Below are 20,745 nucleotides of genomic sequence, written 5' to 3'. Positions count from 1 at the left end.
ACAAATAAGGGCAAAAGTTAAGTTGCACTAAAAATAATGCAATAATAATGCAATGCAATGATAATACCTTGATTTTTCATAAATTGGTTATTTGACAATATACAATCAGCAACATTTAAAACAAACTCAGACTCTACAAATAAAGCTATTTTACATAATTTGTCTTTTAATAGTTATTCATAAACACATGCCTTCATAAAATGAAGGCATATTGATTTTCAGGTTTTACTGGGCAATGCTTACAGACCATACATTTACAACTATACAATAAAATGTCTTTTTTCAAGCTTGGTAATATTTCAAAGTAGTAGCATTTAGATTTGATCAGTTAATGAATGGAAATGTTGAATTGATTTCTATAGTGCCAAGTACTGACATACATTATTTCTTATTACATTTGACAAATTAAAAAAATCATGATATAGTTAAACGCTCTATGAATATGGCTATGAATGCAGATCATCTTTGTTGATCATGAGTTCAATGGCTCCAGGGTTTTCTTCAATGAAGTGATCATCCCTTTCTGGGTCCTAAATAAAGACATAAATTAGCTGCACATAGGCTAGAGAAAATCAGTCGAAGTTAAGTTTTACATACACAATGCCTTATTAACTGTGAATGAACGATCAGTAAATTATTAGAAAATTAGATCTAACTTTAATATGTCAATCTCGGTTAGCGCCACCTAGGCCTAGACAGGTGGATAGTTCATTGTGAGAAACATTGCTCAATCGATGATCGACCATTTACCTTCCACGTGTCACACCTACGAGCTATGGCCACACCAGCGGGTAATTACCAGCGAAAATACTTAAAAGAAAGCTTCAGACCATGGGATATCAACAGTACATAAATGGACATAATTAAGGTAAGCTATTAATAAGATTACTAGCCTAATTTACACTACTTTATATTTTGTTTTGTCAATGTCAGTATAGTAGCCGATTAGCCTAATTGGCTAGAGCTAGTTTCACATTACATAGGTGAGCTACGTTATTACGCTATTATAGGGCGTCCATTATAGGTCTAATATCGGAGGGAGAAAAAGAGCAAGACTTCATTCATATTAAAAGAAAAAAGTAAAGTCGAATTGTACAGTATTGTCCAACCATAGACTGACTGCCCAACGTTATTTAGTCACATAAGGTCTTTTGCTCTTTTAAGTTTCACAAACAACTCCATTCATGCAAGTAAAAATAAATAAATTAATAAATAAATGTGCAATTATTTTGGCAGGTGTTGCTTACATATGTTGTAGGCTTCTCTATGTAGTCCTTTTCTTTGCTCCGATAAGATACAATATGAATAAGAGTATAGACCCTATAAACAGAATACAAAGTGATGTGACACATAGAAATTATCTTTCATTTTTCATCATAACAAGCATATGTACCGGTGATATAACATCGCCAGGAATTGGACCACAAGTAGAATGGCAAAGGATAGAAGGAACATCAAGCTCAGAGGTTCAACCTGTAACAGCATGAGTAAATAGTAACTATAAGCATTACAAATCCCAGTATCTTAAAATTTTTCTTGTCCCACCTTTAAATACTCAGTTGAAAGACTGCCGTTTGAATAATATTTAGGGATTTTGATGCTGATCACGTCATTTCCAATTGCTTGCAGGAAGAATGTTGCAACCACCCATAAAATGTTTATGATAAAATAGAGGAAGACTGCCTGTGAAGGACATGACAAACTTATTAAACATTTTCTTTATATAAAAAGCCAGTGCTATCAGGTGCAGGTACCTTGTTGCGCAGTGATTTCAGCTCTTTGCTGACTTCATCTTTATGCTCCTGGCTGTCAACAATTGGTTTCAGGTATCGGTCGATTAACTTATTCCAGAAGTCATTTTCATCCTAATTAGAATTAGACAGATGATACACTACTACTATATTATCACATTTTGCAATTAAAACAACTTAAATATTTTGTGGGCTAACAAAAATCTTTAGAAGACCTCATATGGCATGAACCCATATCCCTTTTTAGATTAGTTTATTGCCATTCTGTACTATTTTAAGTCACTTTTTGACTCTTGCTTGTTTAAAAAAAAAAAAAAAAAGTTTTTCTGCATTCCCACTTTCTTGCATTTTTGCACATAAAATTAATAGGCCATAGTTTTGAGGACCTTTTTAGCACCTGGCATGCAAACTATTTGATATTTTCGTGGAGACAGTGAGGAAATGTGGGAGAAATTCCTCAATAGTATACTTGCTATTATCTAACCTAACCATTTACTTACTGGTCAACATGACCAGCTAACAAACTGTAAACAAATAGGTGTGTTAGTTTCAGAGTAGTTTCAGTGTAGTTAGCTCCTTCCTATAGGCATGTATAAGGCAGTGTCCACCAGCAATCTGACCAAAACTGAAGAAGCAGTTTGGATAAACTGCAAAACATAGTCAATCAAAAAATGTTTGTCTGTTTGACAGAATTGAATTTCTCCTTTGTTATTATCTTACCTATTTTCATTTCTGACAGAGAACAAGCATTAGTAGGTACTAGTAAATATGCTTTGCTTTATTTAGACTTGTAATGATTACCAGACTGTAATGTTAACTACAGCTACTATGTATGCTGACTTTAGCACAGTACTGTGAATCTGTATGGAAACTGTGTACCTCATTCAGTTGTTTGACTTGTGGGGCTCTGAGGGTTTTCTCAATAGCGCTCATGACTTTCTTTTCAAGTTTTTTCTTATGGTTATTCTTCAGGATTTGTCTTGCCTGGCAGAGGAAGAACGCTGGTTATGTATTTTGTTTTTGGTATTTTAAAATTGAAATGCATAGCAGTCTTGTGATTACTTGTCTGGTGAGTGCATCCCTCAGTTCCTCCAGTTGGCAGTTTGAGGGGATATCTTCAGGCCCAACTCTGCTGAGCTCTGTGGTGAGTGTGTCATTTAACATCAACACCAGCTCATCACAGAGCTCATCCTCACTGACAGGAAGTACAAACCTACACACAAAAACACTTTTTGGTTTTAGGCACTGTACCAATTTTTTACTCTTCTAAATATGTGAAAAACATAACTAGAAACAATTTGCAGCAGTACAAACTTATCCCACACTTTTAATGGACTGGTAGACTTTTCTGACTGTACTTTTTGCGTTAAAGGTGCACTATGTAACTTTTCAGCTGGGTGGTCCATCATTGCGTTTGTTCATTGGGATATTTTTGCTTTCTTTAAAATGTTCCATAGTTTGACATTACTTTAATCTATAATGTATCAGTCTTACATTTAAGTATTTATTTGTGTTCTTATTGTTAAAATAAAAATAAAAGATTCCCACAGTTGATGGGATTGCCTCTCCACAGATCTGACCAGTAACTTGCCTTAGTGGCATCACTTGCTTGTCTCCATGGAGATAAAAGTATAATGTTATCCTGTGGAACACTCCAGGCAAAGCAATAACATCTCCATGGGCATGAGCAGGTGGAGGAAGACCCTTTAACTTAGAAGTTAAATAATGTACCTTTTAATTTTAGAATGGTGTTGTAGCATAATATATTAAAACAAATGCTAAGGAATACCAATGTGTATGTTGAGAATGATTACTTGCCTTATCTGTTCCTTTAAGTTTTTTGCCATATTTGCATAAGTCAACTTCTTTAGGAACTCCTCCTTCACTGGATATACCCAATCTGCAAGAACACCATAGATGCTTTCAATATCAATGGATAACTAACTGTAGTTACTTTTCATTTCATATGTTTCTTACCACTAACAGGAAGTTGTTTTCTGCTAGTTCTGACCTGTAGTTCACATCGTCATCATCTTCATCAAAGTCCGAGGACAATACGCTCTTCTTATCGCTGCTGTAATCACTGCTGTTAGAGAGATGCACAGACATTTATTTATTTATGATTATAGCAAGCGTCTTACGCTGATTTTGCTCAAAATTAAACAAAAAAGGAATGCGTTGTGAATAATTTCATTGCACACCTGGAAATAGAAGCTACATGATTGTATTTTGTCTCTTGTTTTTCAAACAGATTTAGTTTATCCTCTTTTTCTTTCTCTTTTTCTTGTGTTTCTTTGGGCAAGTCATTGCTCTGCTGCATTAAGGCTGTTTCTTGTGTTGTTGGCTGGCTGGTAACGAGGAGTGGAGGGGCTAGCAGTGCAGGATGTCCTCCTATCTTCTGAAACATTACATTCTCTGCTTCTTGGGTTACCTGAAAAGGAGATGGTTAAAGTCATATGAATTGTATTGGAAAATTTTTAATTAAATTATTTTGGACCATGGGGCACCTGTAATTTCATGTCCCAGCAGCAAAGCCGACAGTTCTTGTCACACAGGACGTTCTGGAGCTTCTTTGCTTCTACCTCTCCCCTGAAGCAAAGAAATGTGTCAGTGTGAGATAAAGCACGTTTGAAACAATAGCAGCAGCAGAGTTTTTAGTGATTTGTGAGTTCAGCTATGACATTAAATCTGTTAATACATTACTTGTTGGTCTCCCTTGTGCCCCATGACACGTTGTTCATGTTGACAAGAGAGTAAATGGTCAGGAGGAGATAGCCACTGGGAATACAGATAAAGTACATCAGGCCATACATGATCAAACCTGTGGAACAGATTACACATGGTTACTGGTTTCACAAAATACCAGCGCTTTGTAATAAAAAGTAAGTCGTACCAAACTCCTCTGGGTGGAGAATAGCTGTTATCATATACATGACGGTCATGGACACTAAAAATACCCCAGTGGGTGTCAGGAACGTCTTCTGCATAACCATGTCACCTACAAACATACATAAAGGCCCTATATTACACAAAATTGACTCTGAGCTTTTAGACATGTTATAATGCTGTTACCTCCTTAAAAACTTTACTGGAGTTGTGTTTTGTTTCATTCATACATGTTTGAGTAACACTTTATTATTAATGTGTCTACATCTCCAAAGATCACAATACTCTGTTCCACTTTGTGATGTCATAAAACTGTGTTTTACAGCAACTTTTACCTTTAGTTTATTAGCAATAGGCAATTGTAGAGCTGAAATTATCCAAATGTTTCTAGTAAAGATATATGAAGTTTAAAAACTGAGTGGAGACTTCCGTTGGAACACTGAGACACTGGCAGCACAGTAAGAAGGCTCCCGACCGACCCAGAGAAATCTTAGCAAAAGGCCCATTCAGAAGAGAAATAATGCATATCTGAAGTATTAAAAGGGGGCCAGATGTCACCATGAATTATTTCACCCTAAAAAAAAGAGAGGGAGACTGGGATCCATGGTCACGGCTAACTACGGGCTTACTAGCACTTGCCCAGCGAGGTGGCGGACTCCAAGATCTTAAATGAGCTAAAGCAGTTTCGACAAGAAAGCAGGGACCAATTTGAAGAGCTAAAAAGAGACATTTCTTCAATCAACAATAGACTAGAGAAGGCCTAAAGTCGTATTGAAAAAGTCGAAGAGCGGGTTCAAACATCCGAAATTGTAGCCACTGGCTTTCTAAAGCTATGCTCAAAGCTGGAGGAGCAGCTAGTTGACATCCAGGCCCGAGGAAGATGCGAAAATGTGAGAATATACGGGGTCAGCGAGAACGCGGAGAAAGAAGAGACAGAAATGGTCATATTTGTTGAAAACTTACTTCGTGAGGGTCTCCAGTTGTCAAATGACCTGGAATTGGGCATCGAAAGAGCGTACCGCTCCCTGGGACCTCCTCCAGTGCCAAGCGCTCCCCCTCGCTCTATTGTGGTCAAGTTTTTAAGCTTTCGGACCAAGGAGATGGTGCTTCACAAATCCTGGCAAATGAAAGGATTCAAGTGGAAAGATAAACAGGTTACTCTGGACCAGGTCTTTCCACTCGCCATTGTTGGAAAGAGGAGAGAATATGCAGAGATCCATAAAGTGTTAAAAGAGAAAGCTGTCCGGTTTCAGACACTCTTTCCTGCCCGGCTGCACGTGAGACACAGCGGAGGCGGCGGAGGATCTCGTGAAGCGGGGGATATGCAGTCAAACTCATACCAACACCGGCATCACTGACAGAGCGGATTCAACAGCTGACCTGAACTTGCGTGGATCGACGCACGAAGAAGAATGCACCTGACCCTGAGCGAGACATCAACTACAAGGAGAAGCTGCGCGCATTCCGGAAAACATCACCTGGCCCAAGTGCAGAATAAAAGCACAAAACCGGGAGGATTCGGGTTTGTTTCCCTCTGATTGAAAAAGCATTAGATTGAGATGACTGTGTGAGTAAAACTATTGAAATATTGAGGGTTCTACAACGAGGGTTTTTATAATACTGACATAGCCGCAAGCATCCCCTGCACTGCTGACAGGAGTAGGTCTTTTGCCTTGAAGCGCCCCCTGGGACATAAGAGGGTCTGTTACATTGACCCCAGCACAGGGAATCAAGTTCGTTTTTTGTTCAGTTTTGGTTGTTGTGATTTACACTCTGTTGTTCTGTGCAGAGAGGAGAGTGCCATGCTTAAAGATGTTATCATTTGTTGATACAATCAGATGTCAGCCTGATTTGTAAAATGTATTTGATTTAACATAAATGGCATGCTCAATCCAGTTAAGAGATCAAAAATGTTGTCACAGGTGGCATTTATTCAGGAAACTCACCTGAGTGATAGTGAACATGCGAAACTGAATAAAATGGGATATTCTAAAGTATATTTCTCCTCTCACAAATCTGGGATAAGGAAGGAAGATATATCTTGGTCATAGGTAAATCGGATGGTACTCTGGTGAGTCTGTTAAATGTGTACATGCCACCTGGCAGTGACTGGTCATTTTACAAACATGTACTTGAAACATTGACAAAGGAATGCCAAGGCATCCCAATATGCGGGGGTGCTTTTAACATTAGATTGCATCCTAGAATGGACAGTTCCAGTGGAAGATCAGACGCTAAAAATATCAGTAGAAAAGTGAATAATTTTATGAAGGAACTAGGAATAATTGACATATGGAGGGAATATAACCATAAAGTGCGAGACTATACACATTATTCCTCAGCTCACAATGTTTATTCTCGAATAGACTTCTTCTTAATGTTCAAAAGTGATATGTATAGAGCGGTGAGGTCCAAGATTGGCACTTGGGCTATATCAGACCTTGAACTTGTATATTTAACACTCAACATAAGTGACAAAACAAAATCTATGCTCTGGAAATTAAATTCAAATATCTTAAATGATCACAATATTAAAGTTACTCTGAAAAAAGAAATTCAACTATACTTGGATAGTAATGACAAAGGTGTGGTCCCTCCTGCAATATTATGGGATGCATTGAAAGCCGTGATTCGGGGCAAAATAATAGCAATTTCGGCTACACTAAAGAAACGTAAAGAACAAAAATTGGAAGCACTAGAAGTCAAACTTAAGGAACTTTTGACAGAACACTCTAATTCGCTCCAAAATTCAGTTAAAATGAAAAGGAAGTGAAGGGGGAAATAGGTGCTATAAACACACAAGAGATTCAAAAGAAGCTCCACTTTACAAAACAACTATACTACGATGCAGGGGGGAAAGCGTTCAAGCTTCTTTCTTACAGATTGAGAGAACAAGCAGAGAGGACAGTTCATAAAATTAGACACCCAGTAACTAATAGAATAGAGACCTGCCTCAACAAAATACAAGAATGCTTTGAGGAGTACTACAGAAAATTATACTCTCAGCCTCAGTTAGGAAACAGTGAGGAAATTGACCAATTTTTGTTGTCTCTAGACTTACGGAACGTTTCTGATGATCAAAACGAGAGACTGACATAAAAAATAACTAAGGAAAAAGTTTTAGCATCACTTAAGAGATTGAAAAATGGTAAGAATCCAGGGGCTGATGGGTGTAATTCAGAATGGTATAAAACAATGCAAGAAAATTTAGTTCCAACATTAATAAAGATTTTTAATTGGATTTTTGAGAAGAAAAGTATACCCCCATCTTGGAAAGAAACCATAACTTCTATAATCCCCAAGTAAAACAAAGACAAACTGGATTGTGGAAGTTATCGTCCCGTAAGTGTGCTTAACATCGATTATAAAATTTTTACTTCTATACTATGTAAAAGGTTGGAGATAATCCTTCCAGAACTTATTAATAAAGACCAGACTGGTTTCATTAGACAAAAGCAGACTCAGGACAACATTCGAAGAGCATTATTAATTATGAAACATGTCAATAAATGTAACTTGAAAATGCTCATGATAAGTTTAGATGCTGAGAAAGCATTCCATTCGGTACGATGAGAATTTTTGTACAGAGTAAAGGCTACATTTGGCTTTGATGCCAATATTATTGACACGGTTGCTGCTCTGTATAACAGGCCAACTGCAAGAATAAAAATTAACGGGGATTTGACTAAATCTTTCATTTTGGAACGGAGGACTCGGCAGGGTTGTGGAGCATCCACACTTTTATTTGCTTTATTTATTGAACCCTTAAGCCAATTTATAAGACAAAGTACAGAAATTATAGGAGTTACCCTTAAATCAGGTGTACAAAAATTAGCTCTATTTGCAGTTGACATATTGATATATCTGACTGAACCTTCACAATCTCTACCAAAACTAATGCAGGTGTAAATATGGTTCTCTTTCAGGGTACAAAATCAATATAAACAAAACTCAGGTGTTGAAATTTAACTACAAACCCCCAATCAGGATAAAAAAATGCATATAAATGGAAATGGGACTCAAATAACATTAAATATTTAGGGGTTGTTTTGACGGGAGATTTATCTAAACTTTTTCACGCAAATTATGATCCATTAATCTTAAAAATTAAAACAGATTTACAAAGGTGGAGTATGATCCCTTTTCTGAATTTACACTCCCGAGTGGAATCAGTTAGGATGGACATTCTCCCACGTTTGCTGTATTTATTTAATTGTTTACCAATTTGGATACCACAGTTATTTTGACAGTTGGGACAGAATGTTGGGTAGATATATTTGGCAAAACAAGAGAGCTAGAATTAAATATAAGACATTGCAACTGAGGAAGGAGAGGGGTGGGCTCGGGCTCCCATGCTTTCAAGACTATTACTTCGCCGCTCAACTCAGACCTTTGGTATGTTTATGTTTACCAGCCTATTCTGCAAGCTGGAAAGAAGTGGAAAGCATGGAGATGGAAAATATTCCAATTATGGCACTATTGGCTGATAAAAAATTACAAAACAATTTTAACATAACAGAGGATTTTATGTATGAATCCCTCTTGAAAAGTTGAGAGGGAGTTCTTAGAATTTGTGAACTGGAGAAAATATCAAAAATATTAAGATGGGTAGCCTATGACTCTGATTTCCCTCATGATAATATGTTCAAAACATGGATATCAAAGGGTCTGACATCATATTACTCTTTCATCCAAAAGGGGGTATTTTTGAGCTTTGAAAAATTAAGGGGAAAAAATTGATTAGATCAGAAAGACTTTTACAGATATTTACAGATTAGACATCATTTTGACCAAAATATGAAAGGTGTAGGCGATTTGGGATTCATACTGACCTTTTTAACATTAACAAAATCAATGTCTCAGTGTAATATAATATCTAAATTACATAAAGCAATTCAACAAGGTAAAGGTGGGAAATGGAAGGTAATCTGAACATTTCAAGTGAAAGTTGGGAAAGAATTTGTCAATTACAATGGAAGACAACATTATCTAATACATGGCGAGTGTTTGGATGGAAGAACATTGTCAGGTTTTTTATTACACCCATTCAAAAAGACACCAAGGGAACGGGGATTCATGTTGGAGGCTCTGTGGCTCATCTGGGGTGAACCACTATCATATTTTTTGGGATTGCACTATTCTGAAATTTTATTGGTCAAAGATTTGGAGTCATATAAACCATGTTTTTGGATCTAAATTGATGTTTACCTTCGAGTGTATATACTTGGGAGATGTTATGTCCAGAATTGGGGAAATGATGATAAAAAGTTATTAGCAGTCCTACTTGTAGCAAGCAAAAAAGCCATCACAAGAAAATGGCTGAGGGTGGATCCTCCATCAATAGAGGAGTGGATAGAAATAGTCTTTGAAATTTATGTGGTGGAAAAGCTGTCTTTCTCCCTCCGGAACCAAAGGGACTTATTTTATGAAACATGGACGAAATGGACTGAGTATGTGAAACCTATCAGATTGGACTTTATCTGAAAATGAATAGCGTAAATACATCTTGATTGATATTTCATTTAACGATTGTAATGGCACTCTTCTCTTCTGTGTTTGTTTTGTTTTGTTTTGTACAATTGAAAAACAAAAACAAAAAATGATTTAAAAAAACAAACAAAAAAACCCAGAGTGGAGCACTTCCTGTATTACCACATGACATCACAAGGGAGAAGAGAGTGTTTTCTGTTTGTGAGATATGCAGGGTTTGTGTTTTAAATGTGTGAATGAAACAAATAAGTTTGTAATGTCAAAACAATAACAGATTAGAAAATAGTACAATAAGTACTACTTAAAGTAACTTAACCAACTGTAATTGTACTGACCAATGATAGAGAAGAAAGAAGCTATCATCAGAAAAGCGTAGAGGACACTCATTATCCCAGCAATGGTGATCTGGGTGTTGGCTTTAGTGATAAAGCAGATGAGGATGTAGAACACAGGGGGAACGCTTGCTATGATGATGGAGATTGTTCCAGTAATTTGGAAAACAAACTGAAAAGCACCTGTCAATCAAAATAGTGGTAAAATATGTTTCAAATAAATGCTTTACTCTGGCTTCACTATTGCAACATGGGCGTACCTGCTATCATCAGAGTCACAGAGGCTGGTCCAAGAATAGAGGAGCCAACAGTGAACATCTGGTAAAAAATGTAAAGCCTCGAGATGGATGTGTTTCTTTTCACTGTCTCTGAACCACTGCAATTTGGGCCACAGGTTAAAAACCACTGAGTGATATTCTACACAAAAACATCTTGATGAGGAGTCATTTAGCATGACAAACCTGTGTAAAAGATCAAGTGTGTTTGCTAATGTAGATGGGCCCCATCTTCTTCGTTGGTTATAAAACTCTTTAAACTCTTGGGGTGAGTTTGTGTATGCATCTGATGCAGCGTTGTATTCCACACGCCATCCTTGCTGCAACAATAACGTGCACAGCCAACGATCCTCCCCTACAAGGAATAATACAAAGTATTATCAATAAGATAAAGTTTTAAAGAAATTCAAACTGTAAGTGGCACATACCTTGGTCATACTGCACATACTCTGAGGCTCGCGAGGCTTTGGTGGTGTACCTCTTCAGTACATTGTCGTCCATTAGAGCTGAGCCTCGAAAGAGACTGAAGCAGCCTGGGCTGCACAGCACAGAGCCAAACACATGTTCTGCTGTTTTCTGTAACCAATGGCCCACCGCATACTCAAACTTCTGGTACCATACCATTGGACCTATAAGTGATAGTATTCCAGTATAATAAACAACAAACAGTAAAGAATAATAAAATCATTCCACTGTTTACCCATTCCAGTTGGATGAATCCTGCCACAGGCTGCACCAACATTATCATACATACGTAATCTGTTAATAATAAAGTGCAATATGAAATGTATGAAACAAAACCATTTAACAAAAAACTTAAATAATAATAAACTGATAAACTGTACCTGTCTACAAGAAGAATCACAGCTTTAGGATGGAAATCTGTGTCTCCGTCCAAAGCCAGGATGTAAGTGTTTTCATCTGAAATGTTCTTCCTATTGTAGATCTCAATATCTTCTTGACGCATGATATATATGTTTGAAAATTCAGATTCACGATCCAATGATTGCATGCTTTCTCTCTTGTACTGAAAAGAAGTGTTTTTTTTTAGATGAAACAAAGAAAATAAATACATTTATATCAGCAAAAAAAAATCCCCCCTACTTTTAATTTTTGAGGATTCTTGTCAACATAACCCTTCCATCCAAGCAGGTAATATAAATACATAATCTGAAAAAGATTAATATAATTAGTAAAGATATGCTGAAAGCACTTTTGTAAGAAGAGGTGAGCATGTATACCTGTGACCATCTCTTCTTGTTCCGGATGAGACTCTTGTCTTTGAGGTGAGCCAAGAACAGGTTTCCTTGTGGCAGCACGACCATAAGCCTGCCTCCATACGGAGTCTCAATGATTGACACGTCATCTGGCTCTTTGTGAGTGAATACTCTGTGTAACGGCAAACATACCACTCTCTGATGAATAAGCCTTTGTCATTTAATTAATCTGGCAATTCTGGTATGGTTTATTGACATTTTTATTAGTCAACTAATAATTTTATTGAAGCATTAAAAAATTATATGGGGAACATGAAGTGGATTAGTGGGAGATTTTGCAATGTCTGGTGACAATTTATTCTCCCCAATTCATGTAAATATACAGATTATGAATACTTTTCTCTAGAAAACTTCTATGAGCTTGTAATCTTGTGTGTAGTGTTCAGCACTATTCAAATGAAGCTCGCCAAGCTAGCAGTTGCAGGAGCGAATTTGGAGCCAGACTATATATTAGGAATAGGATTTTTTTAAAGGACGAAATAGTGGGAAAAAAACACCAGGATCTTGTAGAGCAGGTTAATACAAACATTTGAATACCAAAATGATGAGGCTCATTACAACAGTTAGAGAGAGAGTGGGTGACAATATTCCAATGTAAGTCAATGGGAGACAGGGTCAGTAGGAGCCGGAAGCGCCTGCAAGCAAATTTCGTATTTGGAATGTGGTGGGTTGCGTGTTGCTATGTTCATTTGTGTATACAGTCTGTGGTAATGCATCACCCTCTTGCAGCCTATTCATGTTTTTGGTGGATTTCTCTAATTGACTGAAGCCCTAGTAAATAACTATCTCACCTGTAAACCTCAATGACAACATTAACCAGGTCACTGACGTAAGAATTAACCAATCTTTTTCCCGTTTCCTTTTCAGTCATAAAGGCATCGTCCACAAATACGTGACACTCGAAGTTAAAGCAGTCATTGTGTTGCTTTCCTGGATCGCCTCGGTATCGATCCAGCCTGAAACAAATCGTATTACCATTGATGATTATTATTTGAAAGGTAAAATTAACACACACACATTTGTTTGTTGCTTATACCATACCTAAACATTGATGTTATGATCTTTAGCATCTCATCGTAGGTTTCATGCCACATAGTTGCACAGAGGTAGATTACACAGTTCTGTATTTCGTCCGAGCTGTTTAGGAGAAATGGAATTAAGTGGTAATTTGTAGATACTCTACTAAACGACACAATATACCGTATACTACACTTTTTCTTTACCTCTCTTGGTTTTCAGTTCTTGCCACCTTCATCTTAGTGTTGAGTAACAGAGAGAGGTCAATGAAGCAGGATTCGTACAGTCTTCGCACAAAGAGCTGTGATGTTCTCTCTATGCGCTGGACCTGATTTTGGTTTTACACAAGTTTAGGTTTTTGTAGTATTGCAGTATGTTTTGCCACAAAAGCCGTTCAATGGCAACTAATGCGTATGTGCTTTACCTTTATCTTCCACACATAGTAAGTGCAGGTGACGAATCCAGACCACATACACAACCCCTCCATAACCAGCATAGCAAACGGCCACTGGTCATAATAACTATAGTGGGAAAACAATAAAATATAAGCATTCTAAATTGAATATCCATGCATAGTGCCAATTTTCAAGTGCATTTTTAGGTACCTGTTCAGTGATGTGCGGCAAATACTCCTGATGACCTCGAGCAGTATAATTGAAGTTGCGTTTTTGTGCGTGACAAGCTCAAGGCTTTCACAAAACTCTGTAAAAGAGACACTTTTAAACTACATTTATATTTTGGAATACTCAGTAGTCCAGTTAACCTATATAGCCATAAAGCCTCTTTCTCTGTCTTTCATTAATGTGCATCTTTGCAGAAACCCACCTGTGATGTTCCCTTTTTCTACTTCAGTCAATGACTTGGACTCAGTCATGAACAATACAAGTCCCAACAAAAGCACAACAGGACCTGTACAGCACACTGGCAGAGCAAAACTCAGTCTAACAGCATGAATTTTGCAGGCCACTACACCAAACCAGTGGCAGGCAGCTGCACAGCAGGCCTAGACAAAAGTTCAGTTGTAAATTGCAGATAATTGATAGACACACAAACATTAAGGCTCCTTGACTTTACCTGTAAGAATAACAGTCCTAGTCCAGTCTGCAGCAGCTGCCCGTCAGCTTTCTCTATTACAAACTCTTTCCAAACTATTGTCTTGGCAATGAAATAATGGTAGAGCAGGTACACACCTCCTGAAATCCACAGTAAACAAATTGTGCAGACTTAGGGATGGATCACAGACAGTAATGTGTACTGGTTGTTTAAATGCAGATAATGACCTATAACTATTATCCTTAGAAGACTGCTGATACAGTACACAAAGTCCCGAAATCCTTCCAACTCACGCAGTCTGTCCTGAAAATACACAGTAAATGAATATTTACTAGCAGCACACTAGTAAGCTGTAACTTTACTTCAAGTATATTACATGCAGTATTTAAGTTAAAACTATTCACATTTACCTGCATACGGTTAGATGCTTGCAGTGAATTTTCCCACCAGCAGAGGGAGATGAGCAGCGATGACAAAATGCCCATGACAATGTAAAAGTAGCAGTCATCACCCTGTCTGTCCACGAATGATGTTACACGGGCATAGTAGTCAATGCCCAAGAGACAGTAGCCTGTGGATTTGTGAATGAAATTAATATGAACAAATATAAATTAAATGCAAATTATATTATAAATTGTAGTCTATTAATTTACAGGCACATTTGAGCAAATGTCTGAATGACTGCCATCAGGTCATCTAAAGATAATCCCCCAAAATATTGAGATCATATTTTTTGTCGATTTTGCCCACCCCTACCTGCTACTGTGAGAATCAGGGAGCAAACTGGGAAGATCAATTTCCAAGATTCGGCCTGAAGTCTGAAAATGATCTGTAGGACTGCGGACACAATGCATACTCCTCCACTGATGAAAAGATTAGTCAGAACATCAAATTTAGGCATGACAACCAGCACCAGGATGGAGGTCCCCAGAGACACCAGGCACTCAATGGCACAAATCTGATGACGCAGAAGTGGGTTTGTTAGTTCACCATATACGTTTTTTTATTGTACTTATTGAATATTGCATAATTTTACATATTCTTCATTGTACATTAAAATATTGATCTAAAACATCTCTAAGATATAAGTGGGTCCACAGACTGATAGGACCAACCTCTTCATAGTGGCATTTCATTGTAGCAAGCAGTGGATTTTAATTGACCAGTTTTTATATTTTGTTTGGCTATGTGACATTTTAGAACCTTTCATGTACAGGAATAGAGGCAAGACAATACAGCTTTACTCAGACATACCTGAATCAGTCAAAATCCAACCTTAAAGGTGCATTGTGTAACTTTTTCTGGTGAAGAGCCCAACATACTTTTTCTCCATAGAGATGTTATTGCTTTGTATGGAATGTTTCACAGTATGGTATTAAAACTCTGTATCTTCGTGGAGACCAAACCACGCTAAATTACAGGTCAGATCTGTGGAAAGACAACCCCTCTCACAGTCAAGTCAGAAAGCCTGTTTTTGTTTTAGTTTTTTGAGGAATGGTTGTGCTATAAAACCACCTTTATTTTAATAAATGTAAAATAGAGCTGTTTAATGCCATACTGTGGAACATTCCAGGCCTAACAGTGACTTATCCATAGAAACAAGCAAGTGACAGACCCCCAACCAAGAAGTTACACACTGCACCTTTAAGTAAGCTTATGATTATTTAAGATGATTTTGCGTAATATGTCTCCTTTAATGAGAAACTTACAATGGACATAGTTTTGAAGTTTGGTCGGACAAAACTCTTGAAGGCACATCTCCACAGAGACTTGAGGAACACAAGAAGGTTAGGACAGACGAGGACAAAGACTAACATGAGCATATAGAATTGCTTCTCCTGTTTGCTGCGCATTGAGGTGGGACTGGACAAAGTGGACAGCACCAGCAATGAGCCCTGTGAGAACACATTATAAAACCATATCATTATGGGGTTTAAAAACAAAATACAGGTCTGTTTGATTGTTTCAGGTGTTTTATAGCATATTTCAAACAGCAAACAATAAATAAAATGGAACAGTTACATTTTTGCGGACTTCTAACGTGGTGCAAGAAACAAATTCAAACTGCACCATCACCACAACCATTTGGCACGAAACGTATCTACCGCTATGGAGAATGTATTATTTTAAAGGCCCTGAACCAGATTTTTTTTCCCATGTAATTGAGCTTTATGTCTTTCCCCAGTATAGATGATATTGTATAAGCTTTTGAGGTCAAATTAAGTCCTTTGTGTACAGCCAGCATCTAATTATAAAGGACTTTATTGTCAGATAATTGGAACGTTCACGTTAGCATGCTAGTTGTTAGTTGTCCATGCTGGAGTTGTGAAAGTGCTTAGAAACTGAAGAAAATGTACTAGTTCTGTTTTGTTTTTTTTTTGTAACTTTTTCAATTTATGGCAAGGAATTTTGTCAAAAGCAGTAATTTAAGATTTACTGTGTGTCAAGTGAGGTTTTGCATTTTTGATTGTGAAAAAATGATGAAGTTCTGCTTAATATTTGTGTTTGCTGGAATTTTGATTTAGAGGTAGATAAACTTCATTGATCCATAAGGGAAATTATTTGGACACAGTAGTTCACACATCACAAAATCTTATAATAACAAAGAGAAAAAGATATATAAATGATAATAATAAATTCTAAATAGGTAGCAACCCTCAGAAAGTCTCAGAAGCCGAGTCATGTTCATAGTCCAGGTTCAAAGGTTTTAATATACAGCGTTAAAGCGTAATGGTACCTTTGCTAGAACAGCAGTGGTCAAAACAGCCAGGCCCACTAATATTGTCACTAAATATTGGGCTAGTCGGAAACATGTCCTTTTCTGCTCCTTCTCTGCTCCTGCCGGATTCAAGAGGAACGGATCCCATGTTCCTCTGAGGCAAAAGACAAACACAAATAAGAAAAAAATAAATACATTAACAAATGAAATATATATGGAAAAAAAATAACAACACACTATTATTCACACTTAAAGGTGCATTGCGCAGCTTTTCTGGTGGAGGATCTGTTACCCACTTGTTTCCATGGAGATGTTATTTCTTCACCTGGAATGTTCAGTGATACGATATTAAACGCATCTATCTAGCATTTATTAATTATATGTGTTCTATTGCTCAAAAATAAGATATATTTGTGAATATTGCCTCTCCACAGATCTGACCTGTAATATGACCAGTAACATACCCATGAAGATAAGCAGGTGACAGCCAGAAAAGTTGCATAATGAATGCACCTTTAACCACCTGAGCTTGATGTCAACCTTTTTCACTCATAAGCTACTCTGGTCCTTTTCAAAACCTACACTCTATGTTTTTTTACTAGCCCAAGAGTTGGTCTAAAGTTTTGGTACAATAACACCCTGGGCCATAAAAACTATAAAGTTACATTACATTTGGTTTTATGTCTGGAAAAGGAATCGGGAACTGAACAGCAAAAAGTATCATATCACAGGTGATTAAATTGAATCGTAAAAAATTCAAATGGCCAAAATGGATAGTAGCAGGGATTCTAGGCCTTCACAACATGCTCTCCTCATGAAAAATGCACTTTACAGACTGAGACCCCCTCCCTGCCCTATGCCCTGTGTAAACATGTACTTTACTACAGTAGGTCAACTAGTCAAACTACTTTTTTGTTGTACAGTGAGTTTTAAAATATGTTATTATCCAAATGTATTTTGAAATATGCTGACTAAAGGCTTCTAAATATAATACTTAATAATATTAAATATTGTTTTCTATTAATTTAATATTATTTTATTTTATTTTTTTATGAAAATCTGTTTATCCTTTTTTGATGTGAACATTTTAAATTATTATAATATGCCTGTTATATTTTTTCTAGTCATAACTAGTTGACTATTGATTAATACTGTCAAGGCCTGATGACACGTCCTCATGATTGTAATTTTTATTAGCTCTATAAAGAGAATTATGAAGTGGCTGCAGTACACAATGTGGACAGTGGACTTAAAATAATACTTCATGATCCAGTATATGTCACACTGGTGATTAACTGGAAAAGGTATCAGGGTGTGGACTTCTGAATGGATAACACAGCAGTGATCTTTGATTCAGAACCATAACAATTATCAATAAATATGACAGCTATATGGCTGAATCTTTCCTCTATGGCAAGCTTATGTAAACTGAAACAGAACCACTAACTTATAACATTCAATTATAACTTTTTATTAGACTGTTTGGTGGGGCATTTTAGTTTGGAACAAAAACAAGTTTATTTAAAAACTATTTAATGTATACAGAATTGTGGTGTTGTTTTGCAAATGACATACCTGGACCAAGGACAATATATTATATATAATACTGACACTGTTGATTACCGTTTGAATACTATAGAGTCTTAATATATACTATTCCTTACTTAAGGCTATTGAATTTTCAAATCGGAAATCTATATTTGTGACTTGTACATTTCTCCCATATTCCCAATATTTTTAGTGGACTCATTTTTAATTCAATCAATAAGTCAGATTGCTCTGCTATTTACCATCAATAGTTTGTGCTTATTATGGCTGAAACATTTGAGTGAGAAAAGTGCTGTTATAATGTAGTCTGTGATGGAGGGATATCACTGAGCAAGAGCAATAAGGAACAAAAGTGAGAAGTACACAGGGGAAATTAACTATTTCCTTTAAGCTGTAAAATGGCTTCAAATTGAAATCTAGGAATGCAATACTTTATTGCTTGGATGGATACAGATCCAATAAAAATAAATGATCAATAACATTGTCACACGAACTGGTATGCATTGAAAAGTGAGAGCACCAATTGTGCTTTTTCACAGTATTTTAAGATTTTTTTTTTCTGAGTTATTAAAAATAAATATAAACTATGACCTAACAGAATATCAATTTTAATCAAATGTAAACATGATTTATGTAAAGGAATGTCCAACCAACCATCAACCAAAATTATAGCAATCTGTAGCTAATCATCTCAAATGTTTCCACAGGTTGTTTTTTAAACAATATTTATAAAAAAAAAAAAAAAACATGATTTATTCTGCCTCTAGACAGTTGAGAGCAGATCAGTCCCACATGTTAGTTAGTATACAGTGACAAGGTAGCAGCTTCTACAGTAAAATACATTGTTCATCTAAAAAGTTCGTAACCTACTTGTGCCGATCTTCTCGGTTCCTTCCTCTTGTTTTCAACTCCTCCATTTTTTTTTAGGCCAGTATCACACAGATATCTTTTCTGTCACTGAAAAAGACATAATAAAGTGTTACTATTAGCGTTACTACTAATAAAACTTAGTGAAAAACCACACTGTATTAAGTGCTTAAATTTACCTGTATTTCTCTTGTAAACGTTTTTAGACACATCAAATAACATAATCCGAGCAGTCTGCGTAAAAAGGAGGAATGCAAATCCAACAGCCATAAGCACCAGAGCACCCAGCTCTGTGCCCTTATCTTTATGCAGAGAATACAGTCACAGCCCCTTAAGTGTGCTCTGATTATAATTTATGAAACCTATTCTGATCAGGAAGAGCACATTTACAATAACATTGCCAGGTAACCGCGTTGCGTGTCAAGCATACGCCGCCCTCAGTATGTAATCTTAAAGTAGGGGGGTTGTGATTGGGTGTGTGACTAATCAAAGTTTGTCAGACCAAGAAATCCAAGCTCTAGATTGGGATTTATGAGCAGCAATAACAGGCAGTAAAAGGTACAAGGATCATTCTCTAGTGTACACAAGCACAGCCACAATCCTGACCTCATCGTCTCTTATGCTGTTTTTTTATTAACTAATGGGAGAGAGCTAGTAATGAATATTAAGTTTTGTTCTTCCTGTGGGAGGCACTGTACTACCCAGGTTGACTTTTTTCTTTTATCACTTTATTTCAAAGTGTCAAACTCATTTTAAGACGAGGGCAATTTTGTTCAAATTTGAGATGGTCAGGGGGCAGAACAGACAGAACTAATTACTTACGTACTAATATTTTTAAATGCTACAATCTACCTTCAAATCATGTGTGTTAAAAATAAGCACATGTTAGTTAATTATTTAATCAATACATTTATGTATGTATTTATTTAGTTATTATCATATATATATATATATATATATATATATATATATATATATATATATATATATATATATATATATATATATATATATATATATATATATATATATATATATATATATATATATATATAAGCCAGTAGTTACGTAGTGCACCCTTGAGATGTGCTGTGGAATTTAGTTTAATTATGTGACCCGTATTCCTCATTGTTCAATATTTGGACTATGATATTTTAATGAAGATGAATATGAATATGGTATATTTGCTTGTTTCTGTGGACACATATCTATGTGACTATCTTGTTGCTTCTGTTCACAGCTGAAGCCTGTCTGCTCTATATAGGAAGGTCACAAAGGATGACGTTGCCCTAATTTAGACTCACACGTTCAATGCCAACTAAAATAGTCTCCATATGGGCACTGTGTTGTATGTTATTGTGTATCTACATGCTGGGGCAAATGTGAACTGATGCTTTTCTTCACTTGAAATCATTCTGGTGGTGAATGAAACCCAGACTAGTAATTCTGGGTCTTACTACAGACTGGACAACTGACACAGTGATGTCATTGGACATTGCCCTTTGGACATTACATAGGGCAGCATTATAG

The 20,745-nt window shown here is 36.5% G+C and overlaps 1 protein-coding gene across 1 annotated transcript; it reads right to left on the bottom strand.

Moving 5' to 3' along the window:
• Window positions 1-446: 446 nt before the first annotated feature.
• On the bottom strand, window positions 447-19,265 carry chs1 (chitin synthase 1). The gene is made up of 34 exons (XM_055154310.1): window positions 19,219-19,265; window positions 16,819-16,954; window positions 15,791-15,976; window positions 14,838-15,039; window positions 14,492-14,652; window positions 14,309-14,384; window positions 14,103-14,221; window positions 13,876-14,031; window positions 13,634-13,752; window positions 13,453-13,549; window positions 13,235-13,356; window positions 13,053-13,148; window positions 12,803-12,967; window positions 11,976-12,123; window positions 11,839-11,904; window positions 11,580-11,761; window positions 11,435-11,493; window positions 11,163-11,363; window positions 10,921-11,089; window positions 10,720-10,835; window positions 10,463-10,642; window positions 4,645-4,749; window positions 4,455-4,572; window positions 4,259-4,340; window positions 3,953-4,182; window positions 3,763-3,837; window positions 3,570-3,671; window positions 2,814-2,964; window positions 2,631-2,735; window positions 1,755-1,865; window positions 1,546-1,683; window positions 1,394-1,473; window positions 1,248-1,320; window positions 447-530 (listed from the first exon to the last, which is right to left on the bottom strand). The coding sequence occupies exons 1-34, from the start codon at window positions 19,263-19,265 to the stop codon at window positions 447-449; spliced, it is 4,257 nt and encodes a 1,418-aa protein (XP_055010285.1).
• Window positions 19,266-20,745: the final 1,480 nt, after the last annotated feature.

The sequence above is a fragment of the Boleophthalmus pectinirostris genome, unplaced genomic scaffold (genome assembly GCF_026225935.1).
Source record: "Boleophthalmus pectinirostris isolate CB_2022bp ecotype Guang Dong unplaced genomic scaffold, ASM2622593v1 HiC_scaffold_19, whole genome shotgun sequence".
NCBI classification, from domain to species: Eukaryota; Metazoa; Chordata; class Actinopteri; order Gobiiformes; family Gobiidae; genus Boleophthalmus; species Boleophthalmus pectinirostris.
The sequence above is the reverse complement of the archived record's forward strand: the minus strand, read 5'-3'. Positions and strand labels throughout refer to the sequence as shown.

What these genes read in the sequence shown, in the direction of transcription:
- chs1 (XM_055154310.1), bottom strand. Translation starts at nt 19,265, where the DNA reads ATGGAGGAGTTGAAAACAAGAGGAAGGAACCGAGAAGATCGGCACAA. An exon ending in GATTCATCCAACTGGAATGG is followed by an intron (nt 11,364 to 11,434) that starts GTAAACAGTGGA and finishes TATCACTTATAG; the next exon opens with GTCCAATGGTATGGTACCAG. An exon ending in TGAAATCACTGCGCAACAAG is followed by an intron (nt 1,684 to 1,754) that starts GTACCTGCACCT and finishes TGTCCTTCACAG; the next exon opens with GCAGTCTTCCTCTATTTTAT.